The following is a 23,406-nucleotide window of genomic DNA, read 5'->3' on the forward strand; positions in this document are numbered from 1 at the left end:
CCATTCGGCCAATTAGACATTGCGTAATGTTTTGCTGTTGAACATTGTGCTGCGGCACTGCTAGCCCGAGTAAAAACTACATTAGATGCAGTAGACTAGCTGGCTAGTATTGTTGAGAGGAAATATGGCTGAAGTTACGTTACAAGTTAACTGGTAAGTTAATTGTAGCTTTATCATATAATTCACCTACTTTACACATTAACTATGAACCGATTATGTGCTTATTGTACGTATAACTAAGGCGCTAGTTTCAATAATTGTCAAGATGTAACGTTCGCTAGCTAACGTTACACGTAAACGTTGACGCCTGCAAACCTGTCAGTTAGGCTAGCATGGTTAGCTAGCTAGACAGTAGGATCCAGCCAGCAACCAAACTGGAAACTGGCCAGGCATTCAATAGGTTGATACTGTATTAGCAAGCAGAAGGGTACTAGCTACGATATCCAGGCATATTTAGCTGGATAGCTATGTAACGGGGTTTATTCCCTTATCAAGGAGAGAACAATATTAAATCAAAGCAGCTGGTCGTGTTGACTGTGGAGGTTATGTTGCATGGTCAGTTGTTGTGACACGGTGCCATTCATGCAAGCTTCCTTCCCTGTGAGCTATTTAATGGAAGCTATGACAGCTTATCTGTTTAATGCTGGTTAATGCTCTTGTCAGCTATATATCGCAAGGCTTCTCTAGGCATCTCTAAGCTGGGTATGCAAGTTATACTTTGAGTTAATCTGCCCCAGTGAAAATGAAAGTTTTCATCTCACATCACAGCCCTGGTCACTGTCTGTCTGGAGTTTAAAGGGACAGTTCACCCTGAAATCAATGTTTGTCATATGTTACTTTAGACCTTTCTCCTCTGTCTCCCGCAGGTATTAGACCCTCCCCCTCTATCTCCCTGTAGTTTGAGGGGAAGCTGTCTCCCTCCTTCCACCCATTCATTGACCCCCTCTATCTCCCCTGTAGGTATCAGACTCTTCCCCAGGTCGCGAGCCCATAAGCATGTCCACAGATGACAGTATCTCTGAGGATGTTTCAAGCCTGAGCCACTGCCATGCTGATGCCAACGGGGAAGGGGGCAAGGAGAGTGAGTCCTCAGAGGGCACCTCAGCAGCCTCGGGTCTGGGGCTTGGGTTGGGGCTAGCTGGGCTGGAGGAACGCAAATCCACCTCCAAGACTGCAGGGGGTGCTGTGGATGGGAGAGCTTATGACATGACCCCAGCATGCAGCCTCCCCCAGAAGATCAGGTGTGTGTAGAGAGACTGTGCTCTCTGACCGGAGGTGAAGGAGGTATGGAAAGTACAATCCATCCTAATCCCTTGTCCTAACACCTGTGTGTTGTGTTCCTCAGGAGTCTGTGTCTAAGTACGGAGGAGGCCTTTGGGTCTGGGAAGTGTCTTCCCTTCATCAACCCCTCCTCCCTGGAGACCCTCAGGGCCCTGGTACAGGAGATACAGAGTAGTGGGGAGACTGACCCGGAGATGTGGAAGGACTGTGAGGTAGGAATGTGTCTGTTTGGCAGTGTTGGTGTTTAACTACAAGATAGGTGGACAACACGGATATATAGGAGACTTTGTATTTAGTGTGGAAGGACTATCAAGTAGTAATACAGCAACTGATGGAGAAATGTCCATGGCAATTCATTTTTCAGAGAAGTGTGTGTCCTCTGAACTTCTCCCCATAAAGGGTGACGTTGGCATGGTCATTATTCTCCTGCAGTGTGTTGGGCAGCCTCATCTCTCTGCTGTCGCTTCTGCTGTCCCTGTGGATCTCAGCTGTCAGCACACAAAGATACATACACACAATCGGTCCCCAGACTGCACACATCACGCCACTACAGCTGATCTCTTCAGACACGGGAGATGATTTGTGATGCAGCAGTGTCATCTCATCTCACACACAGAGGAAAACACACCGGGGAGATACATAGTACTGTATTCCCCAGCTTTGAATACAGGGATTTTTCTCAATTGTCTTAATGACCTGCCCTTGTCTCCTCTTGTTCATTTTTCCTGATCTAAAAAAACACATGCTAGATTTCACTTGTCTAGTTTAGACTACCAGACCTGGGCTTCAGGACAATATTGTACCCCGAAATATGTATCTTTTTTACTGCGTATGAATATGCGCAAACAGCAGAGTCTCAAAAAGGGAATCTGAGAGTTTTTTTATGGGCTGTAATATCAGGTGCATACCCTCCTCCCTGGGTGCATGGCATAGTGCAACTGTTTCCCCTTTCTCACATCATAACTGGAGCACAGCTGCTTCCGGGTGCGCCTCGCACACACACACAGACCCCAGCTGTCACTATTCTACCCTCCAATCAGAACATTTGACTATTTGCTATATTCATATTCACGCTGGACACCCATACCTCCAAGAACAACTCTTCCAATGCTCTGTATTGTGCTATGGTTTACAGACCTAATGTTTAAGATGTGTACGTGTGTTTGTTGAACAGGGCCGATGGCTGCATCTGTTTCAGCTAGTAGAGAAACAATACCAAGAGCAGATCTTGGCGCAGCAAGAACAGTACCAGTGCCAAATACAGGTCTGTACTACTATACTTGGCCTGTTCTAGAATCATCGATGATGCATGTAATGATGCCTGTTTACACTGTGATTGTTTTTCTCTTCCAGCTGATTCAGGATGAGATCAAAGCCTTAGTTCAGCTCCAGAACCGCCAGACCAGCACACAGACACACCACGATTACCCATATAGCCCTACTGCTACCACCAACACACAGACGAATCACGACTACCCATCTACTCTGTCTACTATCACACAGACACACCCAGACTACACCTCTTCCCCTGTTGTTACTACCAAGGACTACCCTTCACCCCCCACTTCCAACCCCAACCACCCCTCAACCTGCACGGACCTTCCCAATGGGAACTCGCCCCTCTCTGCTCCCCCCACCTCCCTCTTTGTCCCCCAACCCATTTTGAGCTCCACCTCCCCTCAGCCCCCACCCCCCCGGCCAGGGCTGGTCACCCCAGGAGAGAGGTGTGCTGATGGGGCAGGGACGGAGCTATGCAGTGGGTACGGGACCCTGTCGGCCTGGGGCACAAGGCTGGAGGGGACAGTGACTCCGGGGGGAGCAGAGGAGACAGGCCAGGTGGAAGAGGAGCCTAGCTGGTCCCTTCACCTCCAGGACGACACAGAGATCACTCTGATTGGCCAGAAGGGTCAACAGAGGAGCGCCTCGGCCAATGAGGTGGCTCTTAGAGCCAATCCTAGTCCACCACCTGAGCAGCAGAGAACCTCCAGCCAACCGCTTACGTCCTGGGCTCAAAAACAGAGACGCAGCAAACCCAAGAAGAGCAGGGCAGGGCAGGCCCAACATCCCCAGGCCTCCCCCTCACCCCTTCAGGCCCCGTCCCTGGGCCAGAGCGACCCTCAGACCTCTTCCCCCCAGGAGCAGCAGCCCAGCTCTGGGAAGAGCCCCAGAGACAGCCCCCTGGACAACACTGACCTCCAGGACCAGGTATGTCTAGCACCGGACGACACACACCTGTTCCATTAGAATTTATTGTAGCTAGATAAAATGATGTAAAACTCTTTGGATTACTAGAGTTAGTACAGTGCTCTGGCATTGTGTTATATCACCATGTATTTTGTCTGTGTGTCACTGTTATGGAGCGACTTCAGTGCCAATAGAAATTGTATTTGAATTTCATAATTTAGAATTTGTATTAGGATATTGAATTTGAATGTAATATTTTTGGATGTTTAATGCACAAATTGAATCATTGAATTCATAAATTGAACTTGTATTTCATGATTTGAAACTGAATTGAATGAATATTGCATTCAGTTTTAAAATTTTAATTGAATATTCAAATTGAATATTTATATATTCAGTTTAAATATGGTAGATATTGCATTCATTGACTGTGTATCAAGTTTACAAACCATCATTTCAAGTTAATCAAAGTTTCATATATTCAACTTCTCATATGCATTCAGATTCAGTTCTCTAAATTCAGATTCAAAACCAAAGACAACATCCTGGTACTTTGCCAACCAGGAATCAAACACTCTCTGTGGTAAACAGAAGCTTCTGGTGGATTCTGAAGCCAATATGCCATGCTGCATTTATGTTCTTCCTTTGAATTTGTCTCTAGCGTTTGAACCGCTTTGCCTATAAACTATTATGACCCCATTGCTGAAAGCTAAGACACTCTAGAGCATGGATGTGCTTTCTGTTCTCCTCTATGAGGATCACAGGCCACGCTATAAGGGAGTGTCACAAAAAGAATTTGGCCGCCATACGAATACAGTTCAAGAGCACAGTCATAGTCCTTCTAAGGATAGCCTTTCCACTCTATCTAATCTTGCTCTTGTGACTGACTGGGTTCGAACCAGGTCACCTGCGTGTCACAAGACTATGTTAGCCCACTTAGATAAAGCCCATGGGGATTTGTTTAGGAAGCTAACTCAAGTCTCCAGCAAGGTTAATCGAACCACCTCGGTTACATTTCACCTCCCTTTGACCTCCTACTCAGAGATCACGGCGCCAATATAACTGATTGGGTTCAAAATCAGGCCTACTGCACAACAACCCTTTCTGTGGCATACAGAAGCAGAAGGATCTGTGCACCTCATTTAATGAGAGTGCGACAGAGATGGTTTGGTGATCCAGCCATGTGAGGAGTAGCCTCGTAATTACCAGACCTATTACCGTGTGTAGCGAACCATTCATGTAAGCTCGCGAGATCAGCCTGCTCGCGAGGCTATGTGAGGAGCAACCTTAGCTGAGACATGAAGACGTGTAAGTTTGTCTGACGGGGTTCTAACCCAGGGCTCCTGTGTGCCAGACAATGTAACTGTTCAGGTCTCAGACAAGTTACTCATCAGAGAAGGGTGGCCACTTCGCCCCCCTTTCAACTCCTCCTTGAAGAGACCCCGCCAAGTCACAGGACCAATGCCTAGGCTTTAGCTTAACTAGCTAACACAGTGTTAACCATATAATGACTACCCTTGACGGAGACTTGAAACCATGGGCGGACTGGGACCATAAATCGGACCTGGCATTTCTAGCACAGTGGCCAATCCTTTTCTTGAGGTCCCCACACTGGCCCATTATTTTCCTTCAGTCCCCCAATATTAGCCCCTCTGTGCTAAAAATTGACCAGCCCATCTGGCATTTGCCCGAAATGAAAAATGGCCAGTCCGCCCCAACTTGAATCTAGCCTATCACAAAATAAAACCTCAAACTTACACATCTCCAGGTCTCAGGCAAGGTTCTCATCACATAAGCATGGATCACCAAACCAGGTGAGTAACTTGCTGGATCTTGAAGACTTGTATTAGTGTAGCAGATGGGGATCAATGAAACTCACTCCTCAGCCTGAAGTGGCGCCCTTTGCGCAATTGAAGGCCTTTTTCAATAGCGCGGTTGGTTATAACGGTTCATAGCCAAAATGGTTCAAATGCTAGAGCCAAATTCATTGGAAGAAAATAAATTCAATATGCCACTTTGGCTTCAGAAACCTTAAGTTTCTGTTTACCACAGTGAGTGTTAGATTCTATTTGTTCCTCTATACCTTTCCTGGCTGAAAAAGTACCAGGATGTTGTCTCTGGTTTTGAATCTGAATTTAGAAAACAGAATTTGAAAATTGAATCTGAATGCATCTGAAAAGTTGAAAATATGACATTTTGATCAACTTGAAATGATCGTTTATAAACTACAATATCTACCATATTGAAATTGAATATATCAAATATTGAACTTGAATATTTAATTAAAAATAAATAGCATTTTAAAACTGAATGCAATATTCATTAAATTCAGTTTTAAATCATGAAATACAAGTTCAATTTCTGAATTCAATGATTCAATTTGTGCATTATAAATAAATAAAATTTCTAGAATTCAAATAAAATTTCTGTTGGCAATGAAATGGCCTCCATACATTGTCTGCCCTGCTTTGGAAGCATTTAGAAAAGGACTCGACACTGTGTCTGCCCTGCTTTGGAAGCATTTAGAAAAGGACTCGACACTGTGTCTGCCCTGCTTTGGAAGCATTTAGAAAAGGACTCGACACTGTGTCTGCCCTGCTTTGGAAGCATTTAGAAAAGGACTCGACACTGTGTCTGCCCTGCTTTGGAAGCATTTAGAAAAGGACTCGACACTGTGTCTGCCCTGCTTTGGAAGCATTTAGAAAAGGACTCGACACTGTGTCTGCCCTGCTTTGGAAGCATTTAGAAAAGGACTCGACACTGTGTCTGCCCTGCTTTGGAAGCATTTAGAAAAGGACTCGACACTGTGTCTGCCCTGCTTTGGAAGCATTTAGAAAAGGACTCGACACTGTGTCTGCCCTGCTTTGGAAGCATTTAGAAAAGGACTCGACACTGTGTCTGCCCTGCTTTGGAAGCATTTAGAAAAGGACTAGAGAAAGCGTTGGGTCTCCTTCTCTTCTCTCTCTCCTCTCCATTTAATCTCTCTGTTTTCAGCATGGGTGGGCTGCTCCCTCCACCAACTCCTTCCCTCTGAGGAGGAGTGACAGCCTCATGTCTGAGGTCTCAGGTAACAACACAGCTCTTTGTATTCTTATTATAATAAGCTGTTTCCGTGTTCCAACATAAGGTTTCTGTTTGATAGTCGTAACAAAGGCACGTCATGTTGAATTGATTTTTGTTTGTTTTTACATACACCCTACAGTAAACGAATGAAAATGCTATTTTGTTATTTAAAATGAAAAAAAGTATATTCTGATGTTACCGAACACCATCATGAACACAACCAAATGATTATTTTAGAGAGAGCATTTATGAAATGTATTAATTACACTGTTAGAATGTTGCAGTCAGAATGACTGATGGTTATTTTGATGAGTGGTGCCTCGAGGCCCAGCGGTTCTAGTGTTAAACATTGGCCTACATACTGAGTGATCTTGTTGAATCACACTGTTGCCTTCGCTGCAACAGCAGTTCTGAAATGCTGTAATGCTAAGTGCTTGTAGTAAAGTTAGTTATGAAACAGTGTAGGACTGAGGTTGTTCTAATGTAGTAAGAGGTGCCTTCTTGTCCTTGAGGTCTGACATACTGGCGTCTGGATGAGAGTGAGCTCTACTGCCCTCTACCTGACAGCTTTGACAGTGGCGCGTACCTCCTGCTGCAGGAGGCCTCTATCAGTCTGGTAGGTGAATGACAAAAGGACAATCCAAACTTGTTCCACCTAAATACAATGTTTGTTTTCATTGTGCTGAAAAAGTTAGTCTCTAAACCATCTGCATTAGGGGAATTCCACAATATGCATTACGAGAAATTTGCAGACCTCAATCCCAAGTAAAATAAATTATTGCTCCTTCTCCCGCCATTGTTAGTTGTTGAGTGTGTCTCTGTGTCTCCCAGACCTCTCCAGAGTGTGTCTCTGTGTCTCCCAGACTTCTCCAGAGTGTGTCTCTGTGTCTCCCAGACCTCTCCAGAGTGTGTCTCTGTGTCTCCCAGACCTCTCCAGAGTGTGTCTCTGTGTCTCCCAGACCTCTCCAGAGTGTGTCTCTGTGTCTCCCAGACCTCTCCAGAGTGTGTCTCCCAGACCTCTCCAGAGTGTGTCTCCCAGACCTCTCCAGAGTGCGTCTCCCAGACCTCTCCAGAGTGCGTCTCCCAGACCTCTCCAGAGTGCGTCTCCCAGACCTCTCCAGAGTGCGTCTCCCAGACCTCTCCAGAGTGCGTCTCCCAGACCTCTCCAGAGTGCGTCTCCCAGACCTCTCCAGAGTGCGTCTCCCAGACCTCTCCAGAGTGCGTCTCCCAGACCTCTCCAGAGTGCGTCTCCCAGACCTCTCCAGAGTGCGTCTCCCAGACCTCTCCAGAGTGCGTCTCCCAGACCTCTCCAGAGTGCGTCTCCCAGACCTCTCCAGAGTGCGTCTCCCAGACCTCTCCAGAGTGCGTCTCCCAGACCTCTCCAGAGTGAGTGTGTTGTTCTGACAGTGTCTGTCTCTATCTTCCTCCTCCAGACCTCTCCAGAGGAACAGAAGCTGTCTCTCAGAGAGATCTACCACAACAAGCAGAGAACTGAGTCCAAACGCACCAACTGGGACCTCTCTCGCACATGCAGCCCCACATCACCACAGGTATACACACACAGACACACAGACAGACAGACAGACACTAGCTCTAACTCTCTACTCTCTCTGTTCTAGGTGTTAACTCTAGATCCCACTGTTCACCTCCGTCAGTCAGACCGGACCTCCGGCTTCACCTCGCCCTCCCACTTCAGCAGCCCATCGTACCCCACCCTGCCGCACCTCTACCCCCGCGTTGGCATCCCCTGTACCCCAGTTAGCCCAGACGGCATGTCCGAGGGCAGTGCCAACCCCGGGGACACAGACTGCCCCTCCAATGCCTCTAGCCTCTCTGCCACCGCACCTACCCCAGCCAGGGTAGCCTCTGCTCAGATAAAACTGGCCCCATCATCCCCCTCTACTTCCAAGCCCCTGGTGCTCCCCAGCAGCCAGCAGCGCAAGGCCTTGGCCACTCAGGCCAGTGAGGACGAGGGGAGCAACACACACACCAGCAACCTGATGAAACTGGCTGTGTCTGGGAAGCACACGCACTCCCACACACTCTCCCGGGGCAACCCTCGTATGGAGAAAGCTGCATCGCTGGAAGACCCTGTGGTTGTCTCTCTGTGAGTGGCCAGAGGCTGGTTATGTTTTTATATATTCAGCCACACTAATATTGTTGAGTCTATATACCAGAGGAACTAGCAGTAGAATAACCCGTGTAACTGATGCATACTGAGCAGTAGAATAACCCGTGTAACTGATGCATACTGAGCAGTAGAATAACCCGTGTAACTGATGCACACTGAGCAGTAGAATAACCCGTGTAACTGATGCACACTGAGCAGTAGAATAACCCGTGTAACTGATGCATACTGAGCAGTAGAATAACCCGTGTAACTGATGCATACTGAGCAGTAGAATAACCCGTGTAACTGATGCATACTGAGCAGTAGAATAACCCGTGTAACTGATGCATACTGAGCAGTAGAATAACCCGTGTAACTGATGCACACTGAGCAGTAGAATAACCCGTGGTAACTGATGCATACTGAGCAGTAGAATAACCCGTGTAACTGATGCATACTGAGCAGTAGAATAACCCGTGTAACTGATGCATACTGAGCAGTAGAATAGCCCGTGTAACTGATGCATACTGAGCAGTAGAATAACCCGTGTAACTGATGCATACTGAGCAGTAGAATAACCCGTGTAACTGATGCATACTGAGCAGTAGAATAGCCCGTGTAACTGATGCATACTGAGCAGTAGAATAGCCCGTGTAACTGATGCATACTGAGCAGTAGAATAACCCGTGTAACTGATGCATACTGAGCAGTAGAATAACCCGTGTAACTGATGCATACTGAGCAGTAGAATAACCCGTGTAACTGATGCATACTGAGCAGTAGAATAACCCGTGTAACTGATGCATACTGAGCAGTAGAATAACCCGTGTAACTGATGCATACTGAGCAGTAGAATAACCCGTGTAACTGATGCATACTGAGCAGTAGAATAGCCCGTGTAACTGATGCATACTGAGCAGTAGAATAGCCCGTGTAACTGATGCATACTGAGCAGTAGAATAGCCCGTGTAACTGATGCATACTGAGCAGTAGAATAGCCCGTGTAACTGATGCATACTGAGCAGTAGAATAACCCGTGTAACTGATGCATACTGAGCAGTAGAATAACCCGTGTAACTGATGCATACTGAGCAGTAGAATAACCCGTGTAACTGATGCATACTGAGCAGTAGAATAACCCGTGTAACTGATGCATACTGAGCAGTAGAATAACCCGTGTAACTGATGCATACTGAGCAGTAGAATAACCCGTGTAACTGATGCATACTGAGCAGTAGAATAACCCGTGTAACTGATGCATACTGAGCAGTAGAATAACCCGTGTAACTGATGCATACTGAGCAGTAGAATAACCCGTGTAACTGATGCATACTGAGCAGTAGAATAACCCGTGTAACTGATGCATACTGAGCAGTAGAATAACCCGTGTAACTGATGCATACTGAGCAGTAGAATAACCCGTGTAACTGATGCATACTGAGCAGTAGAATAACCCGTGTAACTGATGCATACTGAGCAGTAGAATAACCCGTGTAACTGATGCATACTGAGCAGTAGAATAACCCGTGTAACTGATGCATACTGAGCAGTAGAATAACCCGTGTAACTGATGCATACTGAGCAGTAGAATAACCCGTGTAACTGATGCATACTGAGCAGTAGAATAACCCGTGTAACTGATGCATACTGAGCAGTAGAATAACCCGTGTAACTGATGCATACTGAGCAGTAGAATAACCCGTGTAACTGATGCATACTGAGCAGTAGAATAACCCGTGTAACTGATGCATACTGAGCAGTAGAATAACCCGTGTAACTGATGCATACTGAGCAGTAGAATAACCCGTGTAACTGATGCATACTGAGCAGTAGAATAACCCGTGTAACTGATGCATACTGAGCAGTAGAATAACCCGTGTAACTGATGCATACTGAGCAGTAGAATAACCCGTGTAACTGATGCATACTGAGCAGTAGAATAACCCGTGTAACTGATGCATACTGAGCAGTAGAATAACCCGTGTAACTGATGCATACTGAGCAGTAGAATAACCCGTGTAACTGATGCATACTGAGCAGTAGAATAGCCCGTGTAACTGATGCATACTGAGCAGTAGAATAGCCCGTGTAACTGATGCATACTGAGCAGTAGAATAACCCGTGTAACTGATGCATACTGAGCAGTAGAATAACCCGTGTAACTGATGCATACTGAGCAGTAGAATAACCCGTGTAACTGATGCATACTGAGCAGTAGAATAACCCGTGTAACTGATGCATACTGAGCAGTAGAATAACCCGTGTAACTGATGCATACTGAGCAGTAGAATAACCCGTGTAACTGATGCATACTGAGCAGTAGAATAACCCGTGTAACTGATGCATACTGAGCAGTAGAATAACCCGTGTAACTGATGCATACTGAGCAGTAGAATAACCCGTGTAACTGATGCATACTGAGCAGTAGAATAACCCGTGTAACTGATGCATACTGAGCAGTAGAATAACCCGTGTAACTGATGCATACTGAGCAGTAGAATAACCCGTGTAACTGATGCATACTGAGCAGTAGAATAACCCGTGTAACTGATGCATACTGAGCAGTAGAATAACCCGTGTAACTGATGCATACTGAGCAGTAGAATAACCCGTGTAACTGATGCATACTGAGCAGTAGAATAACCCGTGTAACTGATGCATACTGAGCAGTACTCCTTTTCTTCTTCCTCCTCTTTTCCTGACTTCCTATCCTCCCCTCTTTCTCCAGGCTGAGAGAGAATCTGAGGGAGAAACACTGTCGTCATGTAGCTGATCTGAAGGCTTACTATGAGGCAGAGATCAAACTCCTCAGAGACAAACTGGACCTGAGAGACCTGCCACACGACCTAGAGCAGAGCAACCGCACACTCAGACAGAGGTGTGTGTGTGTGTGTGTGTGTGTGTGTGCGCACGCTTGTTTTACTATCCTCGTGGGTCCCGGAAATCCCCAAAGTCCCCACATGGATAGTAAAACAAGGAAAATTCTCCCTCGTGGGGACAAAGACCATTGTAGGTTTAGGGTTAGAATTGGGGTTAAGGTTAGGTGTGTGTGTGTGTGTGAGATCTAACCTGGGGTTGTTGTAATACCAGGTGTGCCCAGCTAGAGAGGGCTCTGTCTGAAGCCAGCAGCCGTATCCAGGAGCTGGAGAGCAACAACTCCATCCTGGAAAAACAACTGGTAAGATGCCTTTTATACCCCTAGAGGTGTGCGTGTGTGCGTGTGTGCGTGCGTGCGTGCATGCGTGCGTGCGTAACAAGCTCTGCTTTCTCTGACAGGCTGACTGGCCGGCGCGCTACGACACAGCCTGCTCCACGGCAACCTCCCTGCAGCAGCGATTGGACGAAAGCAGGCGGTCAGTCAGGGAGAAGGACGCCTCGGCTGGCCACCTTAGGACCCGGGTCCGCCAGCTAGAGGAGGCCTTGGAGAACACCTGCAGAGAAACACAAGAGAAGGAGGCCAGGACGGAGAGGGAGTACAAGATGCTGCAGGACGTGAGTTCTGCACTTATACTAAACTAGTTAAGTAAACCCAAATCTCGGGTCTCTGACTGTCTGGGAAAGACTACTTTCTAGGTGTTGTAGTTTGAGAGATCTCCTGCAGAACTGTACCTCTGTGTTTTCAACACCAACCAGTCTTTTATATGAGCAGCTTATTTATTACCTACTGATGTGTGCAGATGGTCTTGTAATAATTGTCTATTTGGCTGTAGCTCAAGTGTGTGTGTGTGTGGCGCCATGATGACTTAAGGGTTGTGTGTTTTTGCCTCCTCAGCTGCTGGGGGAGTATGACTCTCTGAGGAAAGAGCACGAGGGGGTGAAGGTAACTGATCTATTAGTGAAGTCTGTTTCTGTGTTATTCCACCTCGACAAGAACTGGTGACACGTTGTACTACTAATATTTCAACCTTATTTCTCTGTCAACAGGACAGCCTGGTGTCTGCAGAGAACAAGCTGTTTGATGCCAACGAGCAGATCTCTAGACTAAAAAGGTAACATCAAGCATGCAACACCAAGACCTGCAGGGACACCTTATTTATTTGTCTTGTCTTTGAAAACCAACATCTATAGGATAGATAAGCTAGGTGAATCATGACAGAGTTTGGAATTTGTCCATGTCTGCCATCAGTTGTTGAGGTATCGGAGTGACATAATGCAGGATCCTTTATGACTAAGAGAGAGTTCTTCTCTTGGTGACTGTCTATTTTGGCAACCAAAGTATAGACAGGACCTGCATGTATCGTGTGCCAGCTTTTCTTTCTTTGTCATTTTTTGGACCCAGCAACAGTGGAGAGATATAAGATGTCTGTCCTATCACCCACACACTCTTCCCTCTCTATCTATCTATCTGTGCCCCTCTCCTTCTCAGGGTGATCTGTAACAGTCTCCCCCCTGTCTGTCTGTGCCCCTCTCCTTCTCAGGGTGATCTGTAACAGTCTCCCCCCTGTCTGTCTGTGCCCCTCTCCTTTTCAGGGTGATCTGTAACAGTCTTCCCCCTGTCTGTCTGTGACCCTCTCCTTCTCAGGGTGATCTGTAACAGTCTTCCCCCTGTCTGTCTGTGACCCTCTCCTTCTCAGGGTGATCTGTAACAGTCTTCCCCCTCTGTCTGTCTGTGACCCTCTCCTTCTCAGGGTGATCTGTAACAGTCTTCCCCCTGTCTGTCTGTGACCCTCTCCTTCTCAGGGTGATCTGTAACAGTCTTCCCCCTGTCTGTCTGTGACCCTCTCCTTCTCAGGGTGATCTGTAACAGTCTTCCCGCTGTCTGTCTGTGACCCTCTCCTTCTCAGGGTGATCTGTAACAGTCTTCCCCCTGTCTGTCTGTGACCCTCTCCTTCTCAGGGTGATCTGTAACAGTCTTCCCCCTGTCTGTCTGTGACCCTCTCCTTCTCAGGGTGATCTGTAACAGTCTTCCCCCTCTGTCTGTCTGTGACCCTCTCCTTCTCAGGGTGATCTGTAACAGTCTTCCCCCTGTCTGTCTGTGACCCTCTCCTTCTCAGGGTGATCTGTAACAGTCTTCCCCCTGTCTGTCTGTGACCCTCTCCTTCTCAGGGTGATCTGTAACAGTCTTCCCCCTGTCTGTCTGTGACCCTCTCCTTCTCAGGGTGATCTGTAACAGTCTTCCCCCTGTCTGTCTGTGACCCTCTCCTTCTCAGGGTGATCTGTAACAGTCTTCCCCCTGTCTGTCTGTGACCCTCTCCTTCTCAGGGTGATCTGTAACAGTCTTCCCCCTCTGTCTGTCTGTGACCCTCTCCTTCTCAGGGTGATCTGTAACAGTCTTCCCCCCTCTGTCTGTCTGTGACCCTCTCCTTCTCAGGGTGATCTGTAACAGTCTTCCCCCTCTGTCTGTCTGTGACCCTCTCCTTCTCAGGGTGATCTGTAACAGTCTTCCCCCTCTGTCTGTCTGTGACCCTCTCCTTCTCAGGGTGATCTGTAACAGTCTTCCCCCTCTGTCTGTCTGTGACCCTCTCCTTCTCAGGGTGATCTGTAAGATGGAGAGCCAGGTGAATCAACTGGATTATGTGAACCAGGCCAGGAATCGCCAGGCCGTCCACAACCACACACAGTCCTCTGGAGCTGGGTCAGGCCTCCTCAACTCATGCATCCATGTTGTGCTTCCATTAAGCTGTTGTTAACCCCCTCCAGTCTGTCTGTAAGTTTGACAGTTGCTGTTTTTACTGTTATCCCTCTCCAGTCTGTACCACCATCCGGACCTGCTGCTGTCCCCCAGCAAACACCCTCGGCAACCAGAATCCACATATAGGATATCTCCTTGCCCTCAAACTGACCAATCACACAGCGCCAGGAAGTCTCCTCATCCTCAAACTGACCAATCACAGAGTTACAGGATGTCTCCTTGCCCTCAAACTGACCAATTGGGCAGCTACAGGAAGTCTCCCTGTCCTCAAACTGACCAATCAGGCAACTCGGTCCACACTGGCAGCAGGAGGTATGGTTGAGGTTAACTTGTGGTTGTAGTGTTAACTTCAGAATACCTCCTCTTAATTCCTTTTCCCCTTGATTTAACCATGCTGACCAAAGCTGACCAGTTTACCTCACCCTTGTCCTGTTTTGTCTTGTAGGTGTTCGTGCCCTCCAGAGAGTGAGCAGCCCCAGAACCAGGGTGGGGGTTTGAGGGAGGCTCGGGGGCCTCTGACCCCACTGATGAGGGCCTTGATAGAGCTTGATGAGACCAGGACCACTGAGGGCCGGGCCCCCTGTAAGACCAGCCACACTACCGCTGACTCACTTTCACTGGCCTACTGTAAGACACAGTCCTCATCCCACAGTAGGCCTTCCACTCACTAACTCATGTCACTCTCCACTCAATCGTTAGTGCTGGGCTGGAACACTGGCCTTCAGCATGACTCATTCATTGGCTCCAGTCTTACATTTTCTGCTAACGCTAGCTTTTACCATGGAGGTTGTGTTTCCCCTGACCTCAGCCGTTTGGATATTTGTTTTTCATTTCATCTGATACCAACATTTTAAGATTCTCTGTCTCGTGAAAATGTAGTGATTTGCAAACGGATATTATCTTGGCAGTGCTAACGAACTTAGCAGCTCTAAGTTGAAACAACCTGTTTGATTCTCTACTCTGAAGTTTTTACTGTTGATGGGTCTTTCGATGTGGTTCACTCTGAAAGCATCTGTTTCTGGGAGTGTTTTTCTCTCATTTCTGTCCTTTGTCTCTATGTATCTGTCTGTGTTGCAGGGTTGGGCAGCCGGAGGCCTACTGTTGGCTTCATAGAGAGAAACCACAGAGAACCACAAACACAGGATCGTGCCAGGGCTATGGAGGATGTGGCTGGCCTAGAGACGGGAATGTCCGGGACAGTCAGGGGTGTGTCTCTGCTGAGAGCCCAGAGAAGTCTGTCTCCTGAAGGCCACAGGTCCTCCTCTCTGCCCCCCCGCACCCAGAGGACCACCTTCCCCCCTACTACACCCAGTACGTCTGTTTTTCTCATCACTCCTTTATAGGGGTTGGGTTGAATGCATTCAGTTGTGCTACTGACTAGGTATCCTCTTTCTCTTCCTGGTGTATCTCAATACTCTATTACTTAATGTGTACTTTTGTGTATGTGGAGACTAGTTCATTATGTTAAGTGATTTCACTAATCTAGTGTTATTTTGTTTTAGCTAAGAGGGAGACCCTAATGATGCCTCTGTCAGCTAAGTCCAGCCCCAAACGCTGTCCTGCAGAGAACTACTCCACTGCCTTTGGCAACCCACCACCACGACAACAGCTACACAACAGGTAGTAGTACCCGTGAATTACAGGACCCTTCCTTAGCTGAGTCTTTGCACCCTTGGTTAAAATGCTTACTGTTTGTTACGTGTGTGATCGCTCCAACTCCAGCTACGGTATTTGATATGTTGAGCCTTAGAGTTCAGAGTTGTGATTGTCTGTTTCAGGTTTGACGTGGCGTTAGACCAGAGACGCCACTCCTTCCACAACTCCAGCCCCAGGAAGAGACTGTTCCCAGAAGGTTTTTGACTTACCTCCCTGACTCCTGGTTCGTGTGTTCAGTTGAATAGATCCCTATCACTACTGCCCTGTTTCTTTCTCCTCCAGCCTCCCAGCGGTCGTCTGGTGGCTCAGTGGAGTCCTCAGGCAGTGTTGACCCCCAGGAGGGTGTCTTTGGGCTGGGCTGGCAGGAGCAAGGGACTGGGGGGGGGTCATGCTCAGACCTCCAGGACCCAGGGACAGACCTCCAGACCAGGCTCCACTCCCTGGCCGACGCTGAGAGGATGTTAGACGAGCTCACTATGGAGAAACAACAGGTGAGACAGACTGTTACAAGGTTCTTATAGATACACTATGACAGGGACAGGCCACTCACTAGCAATGTACAATTTCCACAAGACCAAACATGCCTTTTACCCATAGCCCTACCCCTAGACACCTGTACAGTGCATTTGGAAAGTATTCAGACCCCTTCCCTTTTTCCACATTTTGTTACATTACAGCCTTATTCTAAAATTGATTAAATATAATGAGAAAGCGGAAACTGTTTTTTTAGATTTTTTTTGCAAATGTATAAAACAACAACAACTGAAATAGCTTATTTACATAAGTATTCATATCCTTTGTTATGAGACTGGAAATTGAGCTCAGGTGCATCCTGTTCCCATTGATCATACTTGAGATGTTTCTACAACTTGATTGGAGTCCACTTGTGGTAAATTCAATTGATTGGACATGATTTGGAAAGGCACACACCTGTCTATATAAGGTCCCACAGTTGACAGTGCGTGTCAGAGAAAAAAACAAATCATGAGATTGAAGGAATTGTCCGTAGAGCTTCGAGACAGGATTGTGTCAAGGCACAGATTTGGAGAAGGGTAGCAAAAAATGTCTGCAGCATTGAAGGTCGACAAGAACACAGTGGCCTCCATTTTTAAATGGATGAAGTTTGGAACCACCAAGACTCTTCCTAGAGCTGGCTGTCCAGCCAAACTGAGCAATCGAGGGAGAAGAGCCTTGGTCAGTGAGGTGACCAAGTGCCCGATGGTCACTCTGACAGAGCTCCAGGGTTCCTCTGTGGAGATGGGAGAACCTTCCAGAAGGACAACCATCTCTGCAGCCCTCCACCAATCAGGCCTCTATGGTAGAGTGGCCAGATGGAAGACACTCCTCAGTATAAGGCACATGACAGCCCACTTGGAGTTTGCCAAAAGGCACCTAAAGGGCTCTCAGACCATGAGAAACAAGATTCTCTGGTCTGATGAAACCAAGATTTAATTTTTTGCCCTGAATGCCAAGCATCACATCTGGAGTAAACCTGGCACCATCCCTACGGTGAAACATGGTGGTGGCAGCATCATGTAGTGGGGATGTTTTTCAGCGGCAGGGACTGGGAGATTAGTCAGGATTGAGGGAAAGATGAATGGAGAAAACTACAGAGATATCCTTAATGAAAACCTGCCCCAGAGCGCTCAGGACCTCAGACTGGGGCCAAAGGTTCACCTTCCAACAGGACAACGACCCTAAGCACACAGCCAAGACAACGCAAGAGTAGCTTCGGGACAAGTCTCAATGTTCTTGAGAGGCCCAGCCAGAGCCCGGACTTGAACCCGAGAGACCTGAAAATAGCTGTGCAGCGACGCTCCCCATTCAATCTGACAGAGCTTGAGAGGATCTGCAGAGAAGAATGGGAGAAACTCCCCAAATACAGGTGTGCCAAGCTTGTAGCGTCATACCCAAGGAGACTCGAGGCTGTAATCGCTGCCAGAGGTGCTTCAGAAAAGTAAAGGGTCTGAATACTTATGTAAATGTGTTATTTCAGTTTTTTTATTTTTTTGCAAAAATGTCTTAACCTGTGTGTGTGTGTATTGATGAGGATAAAAAATAACAATTTAATCAATTTTAGAATAAGGCTGTAACGTAACAAAATGTGGAAAAAGTCAAGGGGTCTGAACACACTGTAGATCTGTAAAGATTGGATGGCAACAAGCAATGCAGTGGAATCGACCTACCAGAGCAATATTACCATCTAGTTCATATCCATCCAAACTCTTTGAAATCTACAGAGAGCTCCTAGGGACAGGGGCTAGGAGTTTAGTTTGGGTAACGTTGATTCTGGTATTGCACTGCTTTGTATTTTATTAATGGTTTATAGCTATTAATGATGGAGGCAGTCCTAATATATTCCTGTTATATAACCTGGCTTTCTGGTTTTACAACCACTCCACTCTTAATGACTTATATTTATAGCTGGATTGATATATTCTGCCTGTCCTGTCCCGCTCTGCTCTGTTTTGACTGAGGGGTGCTAACCCCGTTACCCGTCAGCAAGCTTACGTATACTCCTGCATCTGCCCAGCGCAACACACACACACACACTGCAGGGCAGCCTGGTTAATCTGATTTCATCTGAGTGCTATGAAGTGAGTTGATGCGTTGGTTATATATTTATTTATTCATGGTATTAACTTATTAATTTGTGTGTGTTTTGTGCAGATTGAGTCAGCGTTGAGCCGGATGCCTGGATCTGGTGGGAGGGTGAGCTTGCAGACCAGGTTAGATGAGGTAAGGTCACAGTCACACCAAACCTGCTAGGCCTCATTACATATCAGTAAAAACCATGACTGGGTTGAAAATTCCGATTATTTTTTTTTTAAATTTTTTTATTTTTTATTATTATATATTTTTTTTTAATTGTAATATTAAAAAAAAAAAAAAAAATTGTCATGAACATGTTTGTTTGAGGAAATAGACTCTTGTATGGCAATTTGAATATTATTTTAAATTGAACACTACAGAGATGGGATATCACTTCAAAACAGAGGTCTTTGTGTACGGTATGTGTGAATGTTTATAGCTAGCTAAATGACTGTTCCCCTACTCCCCAGGTGGCCTTAGAGAACCGTCTAGAGAGAGTAAACCGTGACCTGGGTTCCATCCGCATGACCCTGAAGAGGTTCCACGTTCTACGCTCCTCTGCCAAAATATAGGGTTTTTATTAGATGACGTCATAGGTAGGGCCTAGAGTTTTTCTGGTCAGTTTGCATGGTCAAGAAATACTCCTGGTCCTAGCTATAGATGACTAGATATCAACTCTGTCCTAGTTCTAGAACTAGTTATAGTTTTCTGTGCTGTAGATTGATGCAGAGCCCATATTGTCCTCTCTTAACTCTGTCTCTGTATCATGAACCACAGTCTTTTCTACACATATAACTCAGGGATATTTTTCTAGATGTTTGGAAGAGCTCACTATTTGTGGAGTATATTTTTTTTGAAATGCGCAGATTTGTAAAGTCGTTTACTTTTTTTTAGATGTTTAAAAGATACAAATATTATATGCTTTACTTGCCATATTCAGGTCAATTATGTCTTTTTTTTTTTCAATATGAATGGAAGAACCTCCTAATATCCAGCAGAGACATGTACCCATCTGGAATGTACCACTGTCATCTCTGTCGACATTTTTATTCATCGTATGCCGCATACAATTCTATTTATTACATTGCATTTTTATGTGTTCATTACAATGGTGCATTTAAAAAAATAATTATAATAATAATCTTTATACCCTACAATGTTCAATTCTACAATTTTTGTATGACCAAGCTAGTATTATATTCTTCAGTTTCACTATTTACTTGATCCTTTACAAAAACCTTGTATTGTAGCACATTTTTAATTGCTTTCCTTTTTCCATTTTTATATACATTTTTTGAACATTCCATTTGTTTTGTGTTAATTCCATGTTGTGAAGGGAGGGATTTCACCAGTACCTAACTACCCTCTCTTCTCTGTATACTATGGATCTCATACAAAAACCAAACCAGCACACATTTTGAAATAATAAACCCACACAAGTACACTGCTCCACATATTATTGTAATACATGGTAGTTGCACAGTTTCCGTTTCTTTGGTTGTGTTTTATATTTTTTTGCAGTTTGCAATGACTTGAAATGAACCTCACTGGAACAAAAATGTACTGTTTGCTCACAATAAATAATGCTTACATTATTACAACACTTATGTGGGTTGTCATTACCAGTTATTTTTTTTAACTTGGCAAATCGGTTAAGAACAAATTCTTATTTACCATGACTGCCTACACCAGCCAAACCCGGACGACGCTGGGCCAATTGTGCGCCGCCCTATGGGACTCCCAATTACAGCCAGATGTGATACAGCCTGGATTCGAACCAGCATGTCTGTAGTGACGCCTCAAGCACTGAGATTCAGTGCCTTAGACCGCTGTGCCACAGTCAGAGACCTCATCTGTATAGAATAAATAGTTTGTTACACAATTCATTCAAAGATATTCAATTTGGCCAAAACTGGGTGCATGACTACTGTTGATTTAGTACATTTGTACTCTACTGTAGGTCTTCATGTTTTATAAAGCACCTTGTAGAGGTACCGTTCAGGTCTGCGATTAGTCTGTAGCCACTGGGGGGCGCTTTCTGTCTAGCCGACAGTACAGGACATGTATATGAAGTTGGATATACTGTATGATTAGGATTGGCAATGCTTTAGCGACGTAACATGTAGCATACAACCACGACCTGGTAATTTGCTACGTCATTTTCCAATGGAAGGATAATGTTGCCCATGCCAATGTTTTGGCTGTCAATGAACGGCAGTGAGACCGGAGGAACATAAGCAGTCAGCTTTATTCTCAAAGGGGAAACAGCAGGCAGACATCCAAATAAGTGGAATGGCATTCAGACTAGAATAGCTGGACAAATAGTCTATGTCAAAGGAACTTGATGAAGAGAGGTCTTGGGATAGATAGTCTTCTTTTTGGTGCCAGTCGTGGTCAGGCAGACAGTAAAGGGACTCAATGCGTTGACGGAAGTGCCGCTATTGGAGCAAAATACGTGGATAGATGCAGAATTATTTGCACATTTGCTGGGTTAGCTTGCTAAAGTATAGCCTGCTATTTTATTTAGGTGTCATTGGTTATAGTTAAGCAATTTCTTAGCCAATAAACTGTGTATTTGGAGAAATTCCAGGAAATCGAACAGCGCATTGGAAGAATGCAGTGAGTTTCCATCACATTGCTGGTGAGTGTTCTTAGAATCTTGACATGGCGTTTGGTTGAAGACAGCGAGCAGCTCGAGAGCTGAGGCCATATGCAGTGGTGTAGTGGAGGTTATACGCATGTATACGCCACATATTTTTCATTGGACATTGCGTATAAACTGTTTAATCCCCACGATGCGTATCAAAATAGTGTTGTGGAAGTATACAATACACCATATCAATGAATAAGGCTGATTGAACAGATCAGAATGTCAGACCCGGCGCCAGGAAAAGGTGATTAAGGGTCCATTTGAAACCGGCGAGGTGGCAAATCAATTTATAATTTTTTTGGGGGGGGGGGTGCATTGGAATTATACTGAATTCTACTTATATAACAATAAACATGAAGTTCAAATGCCTAGACTCTGAGATCATTGAGTGCTTTTAAAGTGACAGGTAGGCTACAGATTTCGAGCCAATCTGCTGCACTGTAACAACACAATGGACAGCGCTCTGCACACTAAAGCGAGGCCGTTTTGGTAATGAATGTAGGCTACAAGAGATATTCACCTATTACAAACAGCCTATGTGAATGCAACCATACACACAGCAGTCTAACCAAAATAATGCCAACTAAAAGCTGAAAGTAGTTGCCTAGCTAATCATGCATGCAAACAAAAATAGTGAATAACAGTTTGGTTTAGAATACTGACAACGGCGAATGGAACGAATGAATGCGAACAGACCACGGTACCTGGTAGGCTAGTAGGCCTAGTAAACAAAATATCAGGTTTATAAAGGCATGACACAATCTATATTTAGGTTCGTTTTCTTAAACAGTAAACAAACGCAGTAAACAAAAGGCAAATGGAAATCCAAATAACCAAAACATAGCCTACAGCCCTCAAACTCAACTCAGGACCTCAAAACCATTTCCACTGCATTGTTCATTATTCCCCTCTAATCATGGTCTGACAGTGGTGTGAAGTACTTAAGTAAAAATACTTGAAAGTACTTCTTAAGTTGTTTTTTGGGGTATCTGTTCTTTACTATTTATATTTTGACAACTTTTACTTTTACTTCACTACATTCCTTCAGAAAATATTGTACCCTTTACTCCATACATTTTCCTTGACACCCAAAAGGACAGGAAAATGGTCCAATTCACGCACTTATCAACAGAACATCCCTGGTCATCCCTACTGTCTCTGATCTGGAGGACTCACTAAACACAGAACATCCCTGGTCATCCCTACTGCCTCTGATCTGGAGGACTCACTAAACACAGAACATCCCTGGTCATCCCTACTGCCTCTGATCTGGAGGACTCACTAAACACAGAACATCCCTGGTCATCCCTACTGTCTCTGATCTGGAGGACACACTAAACACAGAACATCCCTGGTCATCCCTACTGCCTCTGATCTGGAGGACACACTAAACACAGAACATCCCTGGTCATCCCTACTGCCTCTGATCTGGAGGACACACTAAACACAGAACATCCCTGGTCATCCCTACTGCCTCTGATCTGGAGGACTCACTAAACACAGAACATCCCTGGTCATCCCTACTGCCTCTGATCTGGAGGACACACTAAACACAGAACATCCCTGGTCATCCCTACTGCCTCTGATCTGGAGGACACACTAAACACAGAACATCCCTGGTCATCCCTACTGCCTCGGATCTGGAGGACTCACTAAACACAGAACATCCCTGGTCATCCCTACTGCCTCTGATCTGGTGGACTCACTAAACACAGAACATCCCTGGTCATCCCTACTGCCTCTGATCTGGAGAACTCACTAAACACAGAACATCCCTGGTCATCCCTACTGTCTCTGATCTGGAGGACACACTAAACACAGAACATCCCTGGTCATCCCTACTGCCTCTGATCTGGAGGACTCACTAAACACAGAACATCCCTGGTCATCCCTACTGCCTCTGATCTGGAGAACTCACTAAACACAGAACATCCCTGGTCATCCCTACTGTCTCTGATCTGGAGGACACACTAAACACAGAACATCCCTGGTCATCCCTACTGTCTCTGATCTGGAGGACACACTAAACACAGAACATCCCTGGTCATCCCTACTGCCTCTGATCTGGAGGACTCACTAAACACAGAACATCCCTGGTCATCCCTACTGCCTCTGATCTGGAGGACACACTAAACACAGAACATCCCTGGTCATCCCTACTGCCTCAGATCTGGAGGACACACTAAACACAGAACATCCCTGGTCATCCCTACTGCCTCTGATCTGGAGGACACACTA

The 23,406-nt window shown here is 45.8% G+C and overlaps 2 protein-coding genes across 3 annotated transcripts in view; both read left to right on the forward strand.

The window, feature by feature from the left end:
* The first annotated feature begins 10 nt into the window (after positions 1-10).
* Positions 11-20,121, forward strand: LOC106568283 (M-phase phosphoprotein 9). 2 transcript variants are annotated; one of them, XM_014138469.2, is made up of 23 exons: positions 11-153; positions 961-1,241; positions 1,346-1,493; positions 2,456-2,545; positions 2,635-3,486; positions 6,460-6,532; positions 7,041-7,144; positions 7,962-8,078; positions 8,148-8,635; positions 11,367-11,516; positions 11,729-11,816; positions 11,915-12,130; positions 12,411-12,458; positions 12,563-12,627; positions 14,112-14,213; positions 14,328-14,582; positions 14,716-14,897; positions 15,348-15,581; positions 15,773-15,890; positions 16,049-16,122; positions 16,209-16,417; positions 18,597-18,665; positions 18,989-20,121. In XM_014138469.2, exons 2-23 carry the CDS (start codon positions 997-999, stop codon positions 19,088-19,090), a joined length of 4,029 nt encoding a protein of 1,342 aa, XP_013993944.1. In that variant the 5' UTR covers positions 11-153; positions 961-996; the 3' UTR covers positions 19,091-20,121. The 2 variants fall into 2 exon arrangements, with proteins under 2 accessions (XP_013993944.1, XP_013993945.1); XM_014138470.2 differs by having other exon boundaries at positions 14,716-14,852.
* Positions 20,122-20,701: 580 nt separating this feature from the next.
* Positions 20,702-23,406, forward strand: part of LOC106568312 (membrane-associated phosphatidylinositol transfer protein 2) — a 90,163-nt gene continuing 87,458 nt past the window's right edge. The window contains exon 1 of the mRNA XM_045692481.1: positions 20,702-21,159. The gene's annotated coding sequence lies outside the window, so the exon portion shown is untranslated. The remainder of the gene's footprint in view (positions 21,160-23,406) is intronic.

The sequence above is a fragment of the Salmo salar genome, chromosome ssa13, assembly GCF_905237065.1.
Source record: "Salmo salar chromosome ssa13, Ssal_v3.1, whole genome shotgun sequence".
Classification (NCBI taxonomy): Eukaryota; Metazoa; Chordata; class Actinopteri; order Salmoniformes; family Salmonidae; genus Salmo; species Salmo salar.